Genomic DNA, 18,498 nt, shown 5'->3' with positions numbered 1-18,498 from the left:
CAACTCTTATTTTAAGCAGTGGGAAGCATGTGTGGATTCTGTAGAGTTAGGGAATGCAGTGGATATTTGGGAATGTGTGACGATCCTCCCTGTAGAACATTGTAGAGGTGAGAAGACTTAGTATGGTGGAAGACTTCAAAGACCAACATTTGAATGAAGTCATGATAGGTTAGTCATACAAGTTTGGGAGAGAGTACTCCAAGCAGAGTTAAAGACTTCCACACAGACGCTAACATGAGCATTGGAGACATGGCCACATGGGAAGAAACAGGAGAGGGTGAACTCCCAGAGTTACCGGATGCTGGAAGACATCAGAGAGAGACTGCATTTTACCATAAAAAAGGCTGGGAAGCCACTGTAGAATTGTAGATAGTGGTGTGTCTTATCTGATTTATCTTTCATAAGATTCTCTTGGCTGCTGGGCTGAGAATAAACTCAAAGACCAGAACAAGAGGAAAGACTGAGCAATCTACCAGAAGTCCATGGTTAGAGTCCGAGAGAGGGCTCCATGTGGAGAGGTGCTTGCTTCCAAGCCTGATGACCTAAGTTAAATGTTCGGGACCTACCCAACATGCATGGTAGAAGAAAAGAACTGACTCCAGTAAGTTTTCCTGTGACCTCCAGATAAACACCATGTGCTCAGAATTAAACTGAAAACAGTTTCTGTAGAGGGGGGATGAGACACAGTCTCAAAACGGACTGGAGACCTGTTTTGAAAACACAGTCAGTGTGGTAGATTAGACACAGAGTGTAGGGAAAAGAGGAGTCAAGTTCAGTGTTTAGACCAAGCAGCTAGAGATAGATTTTCACTTTGAACAGAGATAGAGATGCCCACCAGGGAGTCGGGTTTGGAAGGATGAAGGTTCATTTAGGAGGTGTTGCCGTGTAGAAGCCTGTAGGGTGTTCCGTGATAGAGAGGCAATTACATGTATGACTGGGGTTAAGGAGGGAGCACTGGCCTGGGGACAGGAAATTTGCATATATTTTATGTACTTAGTGGCAAATGACGTGGTTGAGAACAACTTGAAATATTTCGAGGGTGAGAAGGAGAGCAATGCAGTAAAAAAAAAATGCCTCTCACGTTGCTTTTCACTGGCCAGCAAATCAGATGACTGTGCGTTTGAAATATTTCATTTTCTCATCCTTAGGCTAGTTTAACTATCCTTATGCCTTTAAGGCGAGTATGGGTAACACCCAGGAAGCTGGCACATGCACAATCATTTCTCCTGTGCTGTTTAACTGCAGCTGTCTTCACTAATGATAAGAAGAAACCCATGAGACTAAAGGCAAACATGTCAACAGCTACAGCCTATTAGCAACAGCTTAGAGCATGGTGCGTAGCTGCCCCAATGTTAGCTATGAAACGTGGAATGACTTAAAGTTTAAATTTGGATAAAGTTTTATAAAGTAGTGATGGAGTTTTTATGTAGAGGCCCTGATAGAGGGGAGTGATTGCTGACCTCCAAATGGAAAGTCTCAAAAGAAGGGGAGGGAGAAGGGGCGGGGGAAGAGGGAGAGGATGGGGGAGGGGTAGGTGCAGATAAATAGGAGGGAAAGGGGGGAAGGGAGAAACAGATTATGTAAATTGTGTTTCTTGAAGGCATCCAGAATTTTTAATTCACATATGCTAGTATCTGGAAGCACATTCCCTTCCTGTTTGGAGAGGCGAAAGCCTTTCTGTAGTCTCATCCGCATGCTTGTGGCAATGTGAATTTCTCTCCCTGTGTATGTGCATGGACAGATAGAAGTGGTTGAGTGGGCAGTTGGCAGCCACTCACTGAATTGATTGCAATCGTTCTAAAACCAAGGGTGGGGTCAAGAGGAGCATTCCCCTGAGGTAGCTTCAGAATGCCTCATTTGCATAAGACTTCAGTGATGCTTGAGAGATAAGGGAATACTTACATGCAAGTACAAGACTGTAAGAGTCCAGCTGTGATTTTTATATCCAGGAATTGAAGACATCACAGAGGACTTGAACTCTTGCTCAGACTGTAAAGGTCCCTGGAAGTGAACATCATACAGAATTTCAGTGGAAGTGAATCCTGGAGAGACCTTTAACACAGTGAAATACTATTGTGTTTCTTAAAGGATGCAGGGCTCTTAATCACTAGCATGTACCTAATGGGTAGGGAATAATGTAAATTTCTTGAGCTAAACAAATTTTATACATTATAACTGTCAAAAATATTAAGATTATAACTCTACAAACAGAGACATTTCAATTATAATTGTAAACAAATGTTAATCTGTATAGGCTAACAGAAACCTCTGAGAAAATTATGTATTCAGTTTGACTTCTTTGGAATATAGAGCATATTTTTTTTATTTTGTTATGAGTAGCCCACCAGAGATGGTCACTCAATCACAGTTCATTGATAATTTTCATTACAGTTAGCTGGGACTATACCCAAGTGCTCATGAGGTAGGTATAGTACAGGGTTTTTGCAGGGAAAATCCATATCTGGCATCTCACTGGAAGCTGCAGGGAACTTTGCAGAAGCAAGCAGTTTAACAGAAGCTAAGGTAAGGGGTTAGCTAGCAGGAGTTACTACATAAACAGGCAGTTTAACTGAAGCTAAGATAAGTTAGCTAGAATATCCAGACGTTGGGTTCCTAGAATAGAGTTTGGTGATTTTCCATGGGATTAACCATCAAGTAGGTCAAATTCTAGTTAAACCCAAAATGGCCTCAGCAAGAATACAAGAGGGAGTAGCCTCCGTACTCTTTTGCCCTGTCACACGCTTTTGTCTTTAGAAGATGTTTTTATCTGAAATAATTCAGATTAGAAAATGTAGGGATATATGCTACCATGACTAAGAATCCCTTTAAACTGGATAAATAATGAGCAACCTAAAGCTAATTGTTTCTTCCCTCAAAACTCAGTTTCGGTAGCTATCTATAGCCACTGAAGGAACATATATCCTCGGGATAAAGATCGGTATGGGGAATGTGGTGGTGTTGTCTGGTTTTCGTTTTTGTTTTTTTTTGAATTATGTCTAAATAAAACTTGTTTAGTAATCCAGGGTTTTAATCCCTGCCACGTACGAAGTTGAGACATTAAGGTAACGAACAGGTCTGAGACCTGGTTTACAGAGTACAGAGTGAGCTCAAGACTAGCTTGGGCAAGTTAGTGAAAAGGGGAGGCTGGAATGCAGCAGTAGTGGAATGCTTGCCTAAATTCAATCTCCAATATCAAATATAAACAAGGAAGTAATTTAAAATGTATATATCTATATTTAAATCAATCCTAAGCGGACTGTATTTGAGGGGCAGGGTGCTTATTTCTTATGATTTAAGATTCAAAGTTCAGAAATTCAGATCAAGGGTGGTTTTTCTGTTTGTTTTATTTCGTTTCATTTTGTTGGTAAGTTTGTATAGCAAGTGCAAATGGAAGAAATATAGAAATATGCCAACTGGTATAAAACCAAACCACAGGGTCTTGAGATTAGATAATAGCTTTCTTCCAAAGACATGGCTTACAGTTACAAAAAAAAAAAAAAAAGTTTGGCCTATCTGCAATTCTTAGAAGATAGTCACTTCAAAGAACAAAATGATCTTTATGTGGTAGATTAATTTCCAAGCTTTGTACAAATACTTGATCCTTAAGAGAGGAAAAAAAGCAGAATTTTCATTCTCAAATTCTTGAAAAAATTTCCAACTCGGTGGTATTTTCAGAAGCCAACCCATGTAGCTCAACCAGGCTGTGTGTGCTATTTTGGGCTGAGTGAGAATTGTCAGCAAATTTTTTCCCCCAGTGCTCTGAAATTTCAGATGCTGGGCACTACACCTTGTAAAAGTGAGACTGAAGTCTCGAGCCTGAGAAATCCTCATGGGTGGCTTCGAACAGCTACCTTCCTGCAAGTCGTCTTAGTACTGATACATGAACAGCTTCTTCATGAGGCTGTGACAGTAGCATGAGGCTTCATTGCCCTCACCTGCCTGACCATCTATTGGCCATCGGCAACAGCAGATTTAGCCTTTATCCCAGGAGGAGGGACATGGAGAGTTTGGAATGGCTCCCTCTCTTTCCTCTCGTCATGTTGACATAATGATTTCCGAGTGGACTTGCTGGTGGAATGAACAGTGTGTGTCTGTGTGTGCACATTTCTGTGCCCGTGTCTGTGTCTACCTGTGTGATTTCTTTCAGAAGTGGAGAACTTTGCCTTGCAGCTTTTCCTCTCACCAAACAGTTTATTACCACTGCCTCACCTGAGATCTTCTGGAATAACATTAATTGGCTTTAATTTTGAGCAGTGTAAGCCAAATCTCCAAGAAAGTTCTTAAGAGCCAGGCTCATGCGTACAGGCCCAAGAACCTTAGGCCATTTACATCTAATAAGTCTATAATGCCCTGCTTCTTCTATACTATAACCAAGCCTCTCCATTTAGAGCTGTATTTGCTTTGAAGCTTTATGAAGTATATGAGTCATTCAAGTAGAGCCAAATGGAGGTGTTTTCCTGATTTTGGACGGTGGATATGTTTGGTACCCTAAGCCCCATTAAGACAGTAGTAAGAATGTCAACTCCCATTTCCCTTTGGAGCACTGGCGCTTGACTACCTTCTGCACTGACTTTATCATGGAGGACTTAAAAGAAAGAGGCTTTTAAGAATCATTACACATGTGAAAATACACACTTCCCATGTGAACCTGTTCTTTACCTCTTTCTCCTCCTCAGCTTAGAGAGCATTGGTAGCATGGAGGAACATCTACCCCAGATCTCTTTCAGCATAGGCAGGAAGACCTGTGTGGTAGGTTAATGATGGGCAGTAAGAGTCCGTATCTTTTAGAGAGACAGTCAAAGCCACAGAAAATTCTGCTTGATTTTTAACCTGTCAACACAGCAGCTGTTCCTATTTTTAAGCTCTCAGAAGTCTTCACATGGGGAGGCCAAGGCTTTCAAATAGCTTTTCTGCTATGGGAAAAGTTGCTGACAATCATTTTACTGATGTTAAAAGGAAAATCAAATATCGAGGCCAGCATAAAATGTATATGGGTATAGTTGAGCCTGTGGAAACGCAAGTCAAAGAATACCAACGTCCAGGGCCCTTTTAGGCCCAAGGTTAATGGGCTCTCCAAGACTTGCCTTTAGATTGTGTTTTCAGTACGGTGTTTAATGTCCAGATATGCTCTACCCTTTTATAATTAATAGTGCATTGTGCTGTCTATCATGCGCCCCAGGTGTGTTGTCAGGGACATGGCGAAGCCTGCTGCCTGCAAAACACCAAGAAATGCTGAAAGCCAGCCCCATCAACCACCACTGTAAGTATGGCATTGGTTTCATTGACTGAAAATGTCACCTCTTACCCAGATTATTGGTTATAGATTTATTAATCACTTTGCATGTGGGAGTAGACATACTAGTGTCTCTGTTGTATGTGTTATGGAACAGCTGCTACCAGTCAGTTAGATAAAATTACCTGTAAACAGGAGCTCTGGAGTAAGGTGTCTTTGTTAAGTGATGTTTCTACTGCCATATTGCAGGAAGCCGACCAGAGGAGAGGGAAATGCTTTTACAGTATCACAAACTCTGAATTTGGTTTTAAGTTATTATTGCCATTGGTTTGGGGATGCACAGGACATGGATCCTTAGACTCTCAGAAGTGAGAAATCAATCATGAGTGTGCAGATGGGGTATCAAGCAGAGGCTAGAGGAAATGAACAGGTAGTCTATCTCCTAACCCTCATATTATCATGTTTAAAGGCAATAACGATCTTAAGAGATTGGATTGTTTTCATATTTTCCACATGAAATTGGGTTTTCTACCTACTTTCATAATTATTTTTGTTTCTTAGGTGTAGGTAAAAGGATAATTAAATGTGACCAACCAAAGGTTAACAATCAAGGGTGGGAGAAGACACCGAATATATATATATATATATATATATATATATATATATATATATATATAACTTTTAGTTTCCCACATGGCATTTAAGGAGATTAAATAATGTTAGAATTCTGCACGCCACAGATGATGCAGTCAATCTTCAGAGTATAAGCATTCTCCTAAAGACAAGATGAAATTTTCCTAAAAAATGCATACTCAGCAGCAACTTCCTTAGCAGAAGAAGCATTACTGTGAACCACTCACTCCTGGGAAATGTCTCTTTCCAAAGTTTACAGGAGAAACCTTTGAAGAAATGTGTCTTTAGATGAATTTTCTTAACATCTCTTCAGCTATCTGATAAATGTTTTTATGCAAAGCCAAAGTGAAGCGACGAAGCAGAAAAGAGAAAGCTCTAAAGAGAGAATTAAATTTCTCTGACTAGCCAATTTCTATGGCAAGTTTTTATTAGCAATGACAAAAATTAAACAAAATTTAAAGGAACTAATGTTTTCTTAGGGTGATATAAATCTTCTATGAGCATCACATAAGCCGTCACACTCTACGGAATTTTAAACCTCTATACATCTTACCTAATCAAAATCCACATTGAAAATTAGATTTTGTGTTTTCGATGTTATCTCTACTTGCTGCTTTCTCCTAAGGTTTGGCCATGGAAATGCTTATGTTTGGCATGTTATATATGAGAACAAAGAGTTGTAAATATTTTAAACATTAGTATATAACATTTTATACCAAAGTTTGGGACATTTACTGGATGTGTTAAAGATTTGATTTCAATAATAGACTTGAATAACAATTTCTGCATAATCTGTATTTTCTAAGGAACAAATTTGATTTTGCCATAGTATAAATGATTTATAATTACTTCAATGAATGCAAAAATTCATAAAGACCCTAGGTGGTTATATCACATAATTCCTTTATGTATTACTGTTTATGCATATTATATAGTATTTTATTTCATATTTGATATGGGAATCTCACTGTTATTCAGGCTTGTCTAAAAATCCCAGGCTTAAGGTATCCTCCTGCCTCAGCTTCCTCAGTAGAGGGACAGGCATGTGTCACCATGTACAGATTTTTTTGAAAAATTAAATCCCCTTATTGTATGGAACATTTGCTTATGATGAAATTAGTCTGGATAATTCCCAGAAAGCTTCTGATCTACTCTGATGTCTTAAGAAGTATCTGATTTCTTAAAATTAATATTGATTTATAATATTTTGGCTCCCCACCATTGAAATAGCTTTATTTTATTTTATGTGTATAACTTCCAGTGTCCATGTTGTACATGTGTGTGTGTGTGTGTGTATAGATATTTAACTGCGTCAGAGTTTAATGTCACTAGTGCTCTCTACCTTATCTTTCTGTCTCTTTGTGGTGTGTGTGTGTGTGTGTGTGTGTGTGTGTGTGTGTGTGTGCATACATGCACATTTGAGTGAGTACAAGTGTGTCTGTGTGTGTATGTATGTGTGCACAAGAAGATGCCAAGGGAGACAGTGGTGTTCCCTGCTCTATCTCAGCTCTATCCACTTGACACTAGGTGTCTCAAAAAATAGATGCCAGGTTGGCAAGCCAGGAAATCTATCATCTTCCTGTCTCTCTCCTTTAATGCTGGTGTTACATGGTGGCCATGCCAGGCATTTTTATGTAGGAGTCAAGGATCTGAACTCAGGTTTTCATGCTTGTGCGGTAGGCACACCTACCCACTGTGTCATTTTCTCAGGCCATGTCCATCTTCTGGATTTTTTTTTCATCTGAGTCAAGGTCTCTTACTGAACCAGACTAGCTAGACTTTCTGGACAAGGAGCTCAGAGCATCCTGCCTCTGCCTTCTATCACTGGAGTGACAGAAACCCACAGCTGACTCTGTTTTATGTAGATGCTAGAGATCAGAACTCAGATCCCTGTTATCATAGCAAGCAGTTGACACACTGAGCCATCCGGGGTCACTCTATTCATTGTGGTGCTGGGGGGGTTGGGTCCTAGGTGTGAACAGGTAAAGCAGTCACTATATTATGAGCTTCCTCTCAGCAGTGCACAATTCCATTTCAATGGGATTCACTGGGTGCAAGTTACACATTCACTTGGATGTTAGTTACAAAGTAGCAAATATTGTTATCTCTAATTAAGACTTTAGACTTTTTCCCCCTTCCCTACACTGCTCCCATCTTTATTATTGAGACAAGGATAGTATAGCCCTGGTTGTCCTGAATGACACTATGTGTCAAGCCCACAGCAATGGGTTTGCCTCTAAAACTTCCCAGTGCTAAGATTCAAGGTCACTATAGTAAGTGAAAGCATGATTCGTCACTATTTTTCTTTATCATCTTTTTTAATGTTAATTAAATTTATTTATACTCCTATAGTTGGAAATCAGTCATAACTTAAGTAGAACCTAATAACATGTTATCAGTGGTGTCTCTGGCTTTGTTGGATATGAAGCAACAGTTACAGGCTCCTTGAAACCTACTTTCTAATCGTCTATTTCCTCTCACTGTAATTCTCTGATGAAGAAAGTAGACTTCTCCTTAGGTAAATGGAAGAATTTAAAGACCAGGTTTCTTATTCCTTTTTACCTTTCATAGAGGGCAATATTTGTGAATTAAGCACTCCATATGTGGAATGGATGAAAGGACGTTAGGAGGGAATTTTCGAGGACAGTTTTGGCCATAAATGAGTTGAAAAAAAGTTGAATCACTCTGTTCATAGGTCAGAAAAAAAATTGACAAATATCAGTGAAGAAAACTTCTTCTGAAGGTTTGAATGGAATAGAGTAGAATATGATCAGAATCCACTCCAGATTAGGATCTTAGGACAGGGTTATTACTCAAGGTAAATGAGTAGAGCTATGCATTTTAATATCCATCACATGTAGTTATGAGGCTTTTACTGATGGAGTTTAATTAGATCAGCATAATCAAATGCATATATATGTATATACGAAATTGCATTTCTCTGGTTGGCTATGGAGAAAAATGGAATTTGAATATGACATAAATAGAAACAATGGCAAATCTCTCCATAGACTTTGTATAGGCACTGGAGAGGTGCGGAGGCCTTAGAGGAGAAGGGCAGACCCTGGAAGTAGTCTTTTGAGAGCTAGAAGCTAGTGCATGGGGATCGAGCTTTCTGGCCACCCGAACGTATTTATTCATTCATTATGAGGTGCCATATTCATGCTTGGATGATAGATGGACACAATGATCAGGAAACTGAGGTAAGGAGATAAACCAAATCTAGGAGAGATGGCCAGTGTGATGGTGAGTGTAGACATTTGGGTTAGTGCTTTTTGTGGTGTCTGTATGCTATCCAGCTTTATAAATTTAACGTACAGTTGAGGCTGTCTGATGCACTTGGTTAGGTATGGAAATAGGTGGCATCAGGAAGGTTCTTTGGGTGAAAAAAAACAGCAGAGAGAGAGAGAAAGAGAGAGGAAGGGAGGGAGGGAGGGAGGGAGGGAGAGAGAGAGAGAGAGAGAGAGAGAGAGAGAGAGAGAGAGAGAGAGAGAGAGATTTGGATAAAGCAGTCCTTAAAAAGATAGGACAAGGAAGAATATTTTGAGCTTATCTGAGAAGTCATGGAATAACTAAAATATATGGTCAGAAGCAAGGCAGTGCAAAGATTCATGAGGGGAGTTCAACATTTCCCATGAACTACAAAAATCAGGAAAGAACAGCATGGATTGGAAATGGACCATGACTTTGGCCACACAGAGGTGATGGATAGCAATGGTGTAGCAGTTCTAAGTGACTAGCAATGGCATAGCGGTTCTAAGTGATGAGCAGGTGGAAATGCTGTGGTTGCTTGGGGTCTGAGAAGGAAATGAGAAGCCAGGATCATAAGATGATGCTTGAGGCTGACTTTTCCCAGACACTCTCCTGAGTGCTGAATGTGCTGGGGAGAGTCAGTGTGTTCGGTAGGTACACGGGAAGCAGACTGCTGAGCATGCTTCATGCATCCTAGAAGTCATGATCCACAGAGGTGCATATTGACACGATTGGTATTTCTGAATGCTTTGTAAACTATTCAAAAATCCCTTCGCTATATTATCGAAACATCGCCAAATCATATTTTAAGCATGCTCCATGAGTTATCATTTACTCAAATCAGCAAACACATCAAAATACTAGTAGGATTCAACAAATTAAATCATATGTCCACTACCCCTCAGGATGAAGATATGTAGGTATAATTAATATGAATATTTTGTTTCTTGGGTTACTTCACAAGTTGAAGAGGAGGAAATTATATAGTCTAATAAAGTATGGTACCTCACGGTAACTGCTACTCTACAGTTCTGTTGAAGAGAGGAAGAGGTCTGTTTATTTTGCTTTAGTCTGGCAAGGGAAGGACTTAAAGAGCTTGCGATAGTTAATATGAACTCCGAGTTTAGTAGTTAGGTGAATTTGGGATATAGTTTCTAGGACAGAGTAGCTGGTCACAACATCAAGCTGTATTGGGATAATTTAAAACATGCTCTCATTGCCAGAGCCTGTGACTAAGTGCTACATTTTTCTCTAATTTGGTATTGAGGTCACTCTTAGGAGTGAGTGTAAGCTTTAATCTGGCCTGATATACCCTTTTATTGGATGTTTCTTATCCTAGATGTATGATCTGAGATGAAGTATTCCCCATTTATGTGGTCTTAGAATCTCCCATGGTCATCCACTGTCCTTTCTGCCACCTCTCTTCAAGAAACCACCCTGTGCGTAAGGACAATCTGTATCCTCCCCTTGATCTTCCTAGGTGCCATCTGCATTGATGCGAGCATGTGTGCCACACACATCATTCTTTCTCCAACACGTCAGATGAGTCAGCCTTGAAGTGAGGAGAAGGCTGCCATCACTGTTCTCTCTCTCTCTTTTTTTTTTTTTTTACTGTTCTCTTTTAACAGGCTTACTTCTGCAGATCTCAAGGGCATGGCATTTTCGGCAACTTTTGTGCAGACTCAATCATAACATAGAGACTTCTGAGGACCAATGTACATGGTTCTAGAACCAATTTAATCATTTAGATTAAATTGTGGTAGTATACATTTAACCTACTTTTAAAATAGCCAACCCCATGAACTAAAAATAAACACCAGGTAATCTCTCTCTCTCTCTCTCTCTCTCTCTCTCTCTCTCTCTCTCTCTCTGTATGTATGTATGTATTATGGTTATACATTTGTATCTATCACCACAGTTACATCTCTCTGACTCTAAACCAAAGTGTGTTTCTAATAGTGTAGGCAGATATTCTTGTCACTATGTCACTGTGTATTTAAACTCTGCACATCACACATGCACATGACCTTTAGTTTATGTGGCCAGATGCTTACAGCTAAGCCTTGCTCTAACAGCAGACAGAGTATCTGGTATCACGCACAAGAACAGATAATCCACTGGCCTATCCTCATCATGTCGCCTCCCAGTCTTAAATGCAGTGACTCCTTCCAAAGTCCGAGAATGACCCTTTCAGCTCCGAATCTCACTCGTCCCTATTTTTAGAGCTTTACTCCCTCTGTCCCCTCTGAGCTGTGTCATTTTTCCTGCCCGTGAAGTTACTTGAAATTTTCTGCTGTCTTTTTCTAAACACTTTTGATTTTTAAATCTCAGCACAGATGTGGTCCACCCCTTCAGCGGAATCGTGTTAAGTCAGCGTTGATGCAAAGGAGGCATTGAGAGAAAGGGGAGTGGATGGCTTCAGCTGGTGGTAGCGCATGTAGTAGGATAAGCAATTCATTGCTTCTTCAGCTATGAGTTGGCCTAGTCATTCTCCTCTCAGGAAATACCAGTCCTCACTAGTTGCATAGAATAATATACAGTCCTAGGTATTGTCCAGATCACTGCGGAGGTTAAAGGGTAGGATGAAACCTGTGTCATTGAAAGAATGTCAAGGACCTGAAGATTCTAAGAATTGGTAGATGTTGGAGGAGAAGCTTGGAAAAATACAAGTCAACCTTGTGAAGAACCAGAGTAAGTGAACTGGAGGCAGAGCAGAGGGGATGCACAACAGTCCTCATAGGGTTCATGTATATGTTTAGAAACCGAAGGAAATCCAAGGAAAGCAAGCAAGACAGCAGGGGATTAGACAATCAAATCATGTAGTTTCCAGGCCTGCAGGCCTTTGAGTGTGTGGAAAGCTTTCTCAGAGAAGTCATTTCCAGAGAAGAAAGAATCATGATGCAGTGTAAGTTGCAAGTGAGCTAGCAGACATTAGGGTAGTTTTGGCTGCTCAGTAGTGGTGGGTGTGGCCAGGGAGATAAACTGAAGCAAAAGGATGTAGTCAATGAATTGTTCAAGTGATGCAATAGAAACAGATTATTCAGTTGGTTTTTTTTCCTTCTGCTGTTGTAAATACCATGACCAAAAGCTTCTTGAAGAGGCAAGGGTTTATTTGACTCATGTCGTAATCTATCATTACTATGGGAAGTCAGAGCAGGTGCTCAAGGACAGGAACCTGGAGGCAGAAACTGTGGAGGATGACTACTCACTGGCTTGACCACTGGCTCATGTTCAGCTTCTCTTCTCATACAGACAAGGAGTACCTTCCCAGGGAAGGCACCACCCGGAGTCCCACATAAATAACCAATCAAGACTGTTCTTTGATGACATGGTCACAAGCCACTGTGGTAGAATCAACTTCCAATTGAAGTTCACTCTCCCCAGAGGACACTGGCTTGTGTCAAATCTATAATAAAGACTAGCCAGGACCCAGGGAGTAGAATTTTTTAGGGCATGTATGACCTCTAGCATGCCTTGTGTTTTCTGAGTCAGGATTGCACCGATACATTTCCTCATATGGTTGTAAACAGGTGCATAAATGAAAAACACACGTGAAAACTAATTTAGAGATCTAATTTATGTTACTTTAGTAATTTAGTGTGAAATTTCAGTGTTGAAGATGAAAAAAATACCTATGGATAGAGAAATTGAATAGAAATTGAACTATTAGATTTTTCTGTCTTTAGCAAATTCATTTTGTGTGCTCGCCCCTACTGCAATGATCTATTGAGACAGAAGATTTAATAATTCTGTTAGTGAACACTCCTAAGAAAATAAATATTTAGTAATGCATACCAGATAAAGTATTTCTACTCGGAACAGATATACTTCTTACTAAGTAAAATCTAGTTAAGAAGGACTAGAACATGTTTGTAGACTTTTTTTTTGTCATTTAGAATGAAATTAGAACAGCCAGTAACTTGAAAACAGAGAATCTGAGGAACACTGACATTTCCAATTCATGGTTATAATTAGAGAGTGACAGAATTTTTTTTTAAAAAAAATGTGTGCCTTTCATAGTCTTCCTTGTCTTTCTGTGGTTTGCAGGCTAATGCACATCATTCTGTGCCAGTGTCCCAAGTCTCCCAGAGCCCCTCTTTTCTGCTGTAATCCCATTTATAGCGTTAGTGGAAGATAACTCATTCAATTTCCTGGGTATTAAATCTTCAGTTCTATAAAAAGTGGTTATGTGTTGTTATGAGCTGCCTGGCCCTTGGTTACATTCACTGGTTTAGCATAGTTGACAGCACTGCTCCAAACTAACTCTTTAAAAAATGTATTCTTCTCTCTTATAGTACCTCTTGATGTTAGTTTCCTCTCTCTCTTTCCCTCCTAGTCCTTTCTCCCTCCCACCCTCTACCTCCATTCAGTCCTCCATTATCCTTCAGAAACCAAACATAGCGTATCAAGTTGCAGTAAGACTAGGCACCTCCCCTCACATTAAGCTGAATGAGGCAACCCAGTAGGAGGAAAAGGGTCCCAAAAGCATGCAAAATCTTAATCAGAGAGGCTTCAGCCAACAATTGATGGAAACAGAGGTAGAGACCCATAGCCAAACATTAGGTGGAGTCCTCCCAACCAGGAAGAGGAGAAAGGATTTTAGGAATCAGAGGAGTCAAGGACACCACAAGAAAACCTACAGAATCAACCAACCTGGACTCATAGGGGCTCACAGAAACTGAATTGACAATCAGGGAGTCTGCATGGTCTGACCTAGGTCCTCTGCATATGTGTTATAGTTCTGTAGCTTGGTCTTCTTGTGGGACTCCTAACAGTGGGAGCAGGGGCTGTCTCTGAACTTGGGTCCCTCCTAATGAGCCTGTGTTAATCTTGTGTTGGTTACCCTCATGTTAGAGGGCTTGTTGAGCTTCTTGTCTTCCTCTTTCTTGTGGTTCCCTCTCTTCTTCACTCTATCTTTTTGTCTCCATGTCTATCTGTCTCCCTGTCTGTCTCTGTGTCTGTTTGTCTCTGTCTCTTACTCCCTTTTTATGTGTATAGAGAATGCTTGAGCCAAAATGCGTCTGTTTTTCTGTCCAGGCTGTCTTTTCTTCCTCCTGCTCATTTTTCTTTTTGATTGTATCAGTGAATGGGTTGTTTGGTTGCAAGTCCTCCTGTGGGTGCTGGGAACCATACCTGGGTCCTCTGCAAAAGCAATAAACGCTATTAACGCCTGAGCCATTATCTACCCCCAAAGCATGCATTTTAAATGTTTGCTGTGAAACTATTTTACTGGTGTGCTGATTCATTTTTACTGTCAACGTACACAATTTAGAGTCACTTGGAAGCAGGAACCTGAACTGAGCCATTTCCCAGATTGGATTGGCCTATGGCCATGTCTGTGGAAGTTCATCTTGATTTATGTTGTGAGAGGACCTAGCCCACTGTGGGTGGCAGGTGGACTTGGGCTATACAGGAAAGCTATCTGAGCATAAGCCAGTAGACAAGCAAGGACGCAGAATTCCTCCCTCGTGTCATCTTGACTTCTTGTTTAAGGTTTCTGCCTTGACTTACCTCACGTCACAATACTGTGATGTATTGTGACCTAGATGTATAGATGTATAAGATGTATAAGATGACCAAACCCTTTCCTCCCCTAAACTGGTTTTGGTCACCTTATGTGTATAAATGTTTTGCCTACATGCATGTATATGCACCATGTGCAAGCCTGGTACCCTCAGAAGGCAGAAGAGGGAGGGTGTTGGAGTCTGTTGAACTGCAGTTATGGGTGGTTGTGAACTCAGGTCTTCTGCAGAAGCACTCAGTGCTTTGAGGATATGTATTTTATTACAAGAAAAGACAGCAAAGGAGGCTACTGAGTAACTTGAGCCCAGTTCTTTCATTTTCTCAAAGTCCTTCTTTTATCTCCTGGATAGCCAGAAGAAAATTAATGTCATCGCATTTAAAGTTTTGTGGATGAAATTTAAATGAATATCCAGAGAAGAAGTTGAGTTGTATACTGTGTAAAGCCCTGTATAAATATCAACCTATTTTTCTAGAGCATCAGTGGATAATCTCTAGTTGTTTGTCATTTCATTCATTCATTCATTCATCAAATCTTTATCTAGATCCTAAGTATCCTCATATGGGGATATTGAGAATAATATTTAGCCAGTGCAGAACAGTGTGGGTTTCATCTTTTCATCTCTACATATTTATGGGAGTGAAGTGCAAAGTATGGGGGCAGTGACTCCCATACTGTAGGGTATAAAATTCCCCCTAAGATGCATATGTAGAAGGGGTGGGAAATAGGTATTGGGGAATTTCCCTCAAATGATGCAGACCTTCCTCCTTGATCCAGCATTACTGATATGTACCATGCATACTCAGGAAGATTGATGACTAACTGAGATGGGGTGATAATTTCTGGAGTAGAAAGTAATGTGAACACCACTCAACTGAACTTCATTTTTAAGACTCATGAACAGGAACCACAAAGAGAACTTGATACTGGCAGCATTATTATTAGAGAGTTCCTGAGCCTCAGGGCCCAGCCTCGTTGCCCTGTGAATCACTGCTAATTCCTCTGCAGCTCTACAGAGTCATTTGTTCAAATGCGAATGGCCTGCCTATGCCAAGAAAATAGATGGTTGTTGTACAAAAACAGGAAGAATCTGTACTCGCATTGAGGGGAAGTGCTAAGGAAAGAGAAAAGACGGAGGAAAAGACCATAGGCAAAGTGTGCAGAACATTCATGATAATAGATAAACAAATATATTTACCCACTATATAGTGTATATATATATATGTATATATGTATATATGTATATATGTATTGCAGATATATCTAAACTCTTTACTAACTTTAGATACCATATATATGTATATCTTTATTTGTATGTATCTGTATATGTAACTATATCTGTGTATATATGGATATAGATGATATGTAACATATAGGTTTATATAATGTGTATATATGTGTGTATGTATATATGTGATGTGTATATACACACACACACACACATTTACACACACATATGCAAGAGATAGAATGCCAAAGATTTCTTAGATCTTTCTTAACTTCTAGTATCATTAATTCCCACTGTTTTCCAGTAACCTGTATTTGTGGGATGTATTTTGACATTCATTAATTTTTACTCACACAATATTAGAAAAATAACGAGCTACATAGGTGTGCCTTACAGGTAGAAAGACCATTTAAAACTACCACAACAAGACTAGGAAACAGCCTACAGGTTCTCAAGAATACAAAGAGAAATAACCTCTATCCTAAGATTCACAGATCAGGGAAATTAGTTAGGGCTGAGAACACTCGATATTTTACTTCATGCATTGTATGATATATACTGTCTGAAGCTTTTCCCTAATTATATGAAATATAAATTTTCCACATAACCTGCGTTCCTGCACTAAATCAGAGGGTGAGGAAATGAGGCCTCATAAACTAATATAAAATACTTGATCTGCCATTGTAATTTATCATCTAATTGTATAAGATAAAAGATAAAATCAGTGGAACAATGAGTGGCTAAGTCCACGACTAAGTAGTTAAGTAAGGTGGAAATTATATTTGTAAATATTATAGATAAATACATAATATCATGTGAGTGTATATATATATATATATATTGACAACCTACTTGAAAAATGAGTTGTAGTCACATAAGAAGGAAAAGATAATGGAACCATTGGCTGAGAAAATAGTTTGAGCACAAATTCTGAATTGTGAATGAAGCCTCAGGCAAGTGCAGTCCTGGTATATGGTCTCACTTACGAACCTGGAGAAGGCAACTGGGACTAGTTTATTCGTGTCCTTAAAATCCATCCTCTAGAAACTCGTTTCGTTCAGGGCCTGTGGATTTGGAGCCATCCACTTGAAAGATGTGCTTCTGGATAATGAGTCTGTAGAAAGTATCCATAATGGATGAGGATAGGGTATTCCTGGAGAGGAAGGGGCCAATTAGCAGATGATTAAAATAGACCAGACATGGTTATTAATAGGAAAGATAATGACGGTGCTTATGGAGAAGATGGATGAGTGAGCTCTGAAAGGAGAGGGGATCAGCCCCCGGTAACTAGGGAAAGGAGCCACGAAGAAAACGGGAGTAAAAAGCTCAGGTTTTTATTTTTTTATTTTTCCTGAGGATGGAATCAGTTATCATAGGAAAGACACTGAAAAATAATCATGTCCAGAAAGCCCTGCAGACAGTTACGTTCTCTCAAGTGTACACTTCTTTTCTGTTCTTTGGAGCCATCCACTAGGGGAGAAGACCCTCCATACAGAAGAGGAGAATGGCACACACCTCGGCTGGCGAAGCTTCACACCAGGAGAGCATCTAGCCTTAGCCCTTAGCCATTGACTCCGTTAGTGAGAGCGTTATCTGTAAATTACTCTGATTCAGACACTTGTTGGGCATGTAACCCTAACAGGCTCTTACTATCAGCAACCACTCTTTCTGCTTTACATAGAAGGAAACTGAAACACAATGGTGTGAATCACCTGTCTGGGTGCCCGCATCCTTTAGTGGTGAAGGCGGAATCTGACTCAAGGCGGGCTGGTTCCAGAGCCCTTGCTAATATGTCAGACATATTCCTACCGGTAGTCAAGTTTACTTGACTTTCCTGAGTGAGGATCCACAGAAGACTTCTGTTTCCTTTAGTCCATGGAGAAGGACTAGTCGGTTAGAAAAATAGGTCTGCATGCAAGGGAACATTCTTTTAAGAAATTATTCTTTTGAGGGCTTTGAGTTTTGGAAATGTTTTGATCATATTCAACCCCTTCCACCATCTCTTCCCATATCTACCTCCCTTCCCTACCCTAGCCTTGTGTTAAGAAAAATAGAAGAGGAGGAGGGGGAGGAGGAGAAGAAGAAGGAGGAGGGGGAGGAGGAGGGGAAGAGGAAGAGGAGGAGGAGGAGCCTCTCAGAGTAATTATGCTACCCAAAAAGTCCCTGTGTATGTGGTCTCTCATCTGGGAATGTTAGTTTTAGCATGGGTGTTTCACTTGGAATACACACAGAAGTCAGGAAATGACTAAGGGGTTTTGGAAAAGAACTATAAAGACAGTGGAGTTTCAATGCACTCATATAAAGGGGCAGAGGGGACTAAAGAGAAAAGGAAGAGTGAACCTAGGGTTGGAGAGTAGAGATTAGTAGGAGGAGGGAGTATGGGGAGAGACAACACTAAAGATATATTTGAAAAGAACATGTGAGAACCAATTGCTGTAAAGTTTTAAGTGTGTGTATGTGTGTGTGTGTGTGTGTGTGTGTGTAATATATATATATATATATATATATTATAGATGGATGGATAGATAGATAGATAGATAGATAGAAAGAAAGAATTAAAGTATGAAGTAAGGTTATCCCATACCACAGCAGCCATGCCTCTACTAGATAGCAGAGGCTACTAACTAAAAA

At 40.0% G+C, this 18,498-nt stretch overlaps 1 protein-coding gene across 39 annotated transcripts in view; it reads left to right on the top strand.

Annotated features, from left to right (window-relative positions):
* Rims1 (regulating synaptic membrane exocytosis 1) overlaps positions 1–18,498 on the top strand; it is a 499,822-nt gene that overhangs the window by 76,414 nt on the left and 404,910 nt on the right. For 32 of the 39 annotated variants that reach the window (XR_015628955.1, NM_052829.4, NM_001398595.2 and 29 more), the window contains 1 exon segment: positions 5,180–5,260. The exons of the other annotated variants lie outside the window; for them this stretch is intronic. Coding sequence is in view for 30 of the 32 variants with exons in the window: in NM_052829.4 (NP_439894.2) it covers positions 5,180–5,260 (81 nt within the window). In the remaining 2 variants the exon portion in view is untranslated. 39 annotated transcript variants of the gene reach the window in all.

Source organism: Rattus norvegicus, chromosome 9 (assembly GCF_021556685.1).
Source record: "Rattus norvegicus strain SHRSP/BbbUtx chromosome 9, alternate assembly SHRSP_T2T, whole genome shotgun sequence".
In the NCBI taxonomy this organism is placed as follows: Eukaryota; Metazoa; Chordata; class Mammalia; order Rodentia; family Muridae; genus Rattus; species Rattus norvegicus.
The sequence above is the reverse complement of the archived record's forward strand: the minus strand, read 5'-3'. Positions and strand labels throughout refer to the sequence as shown.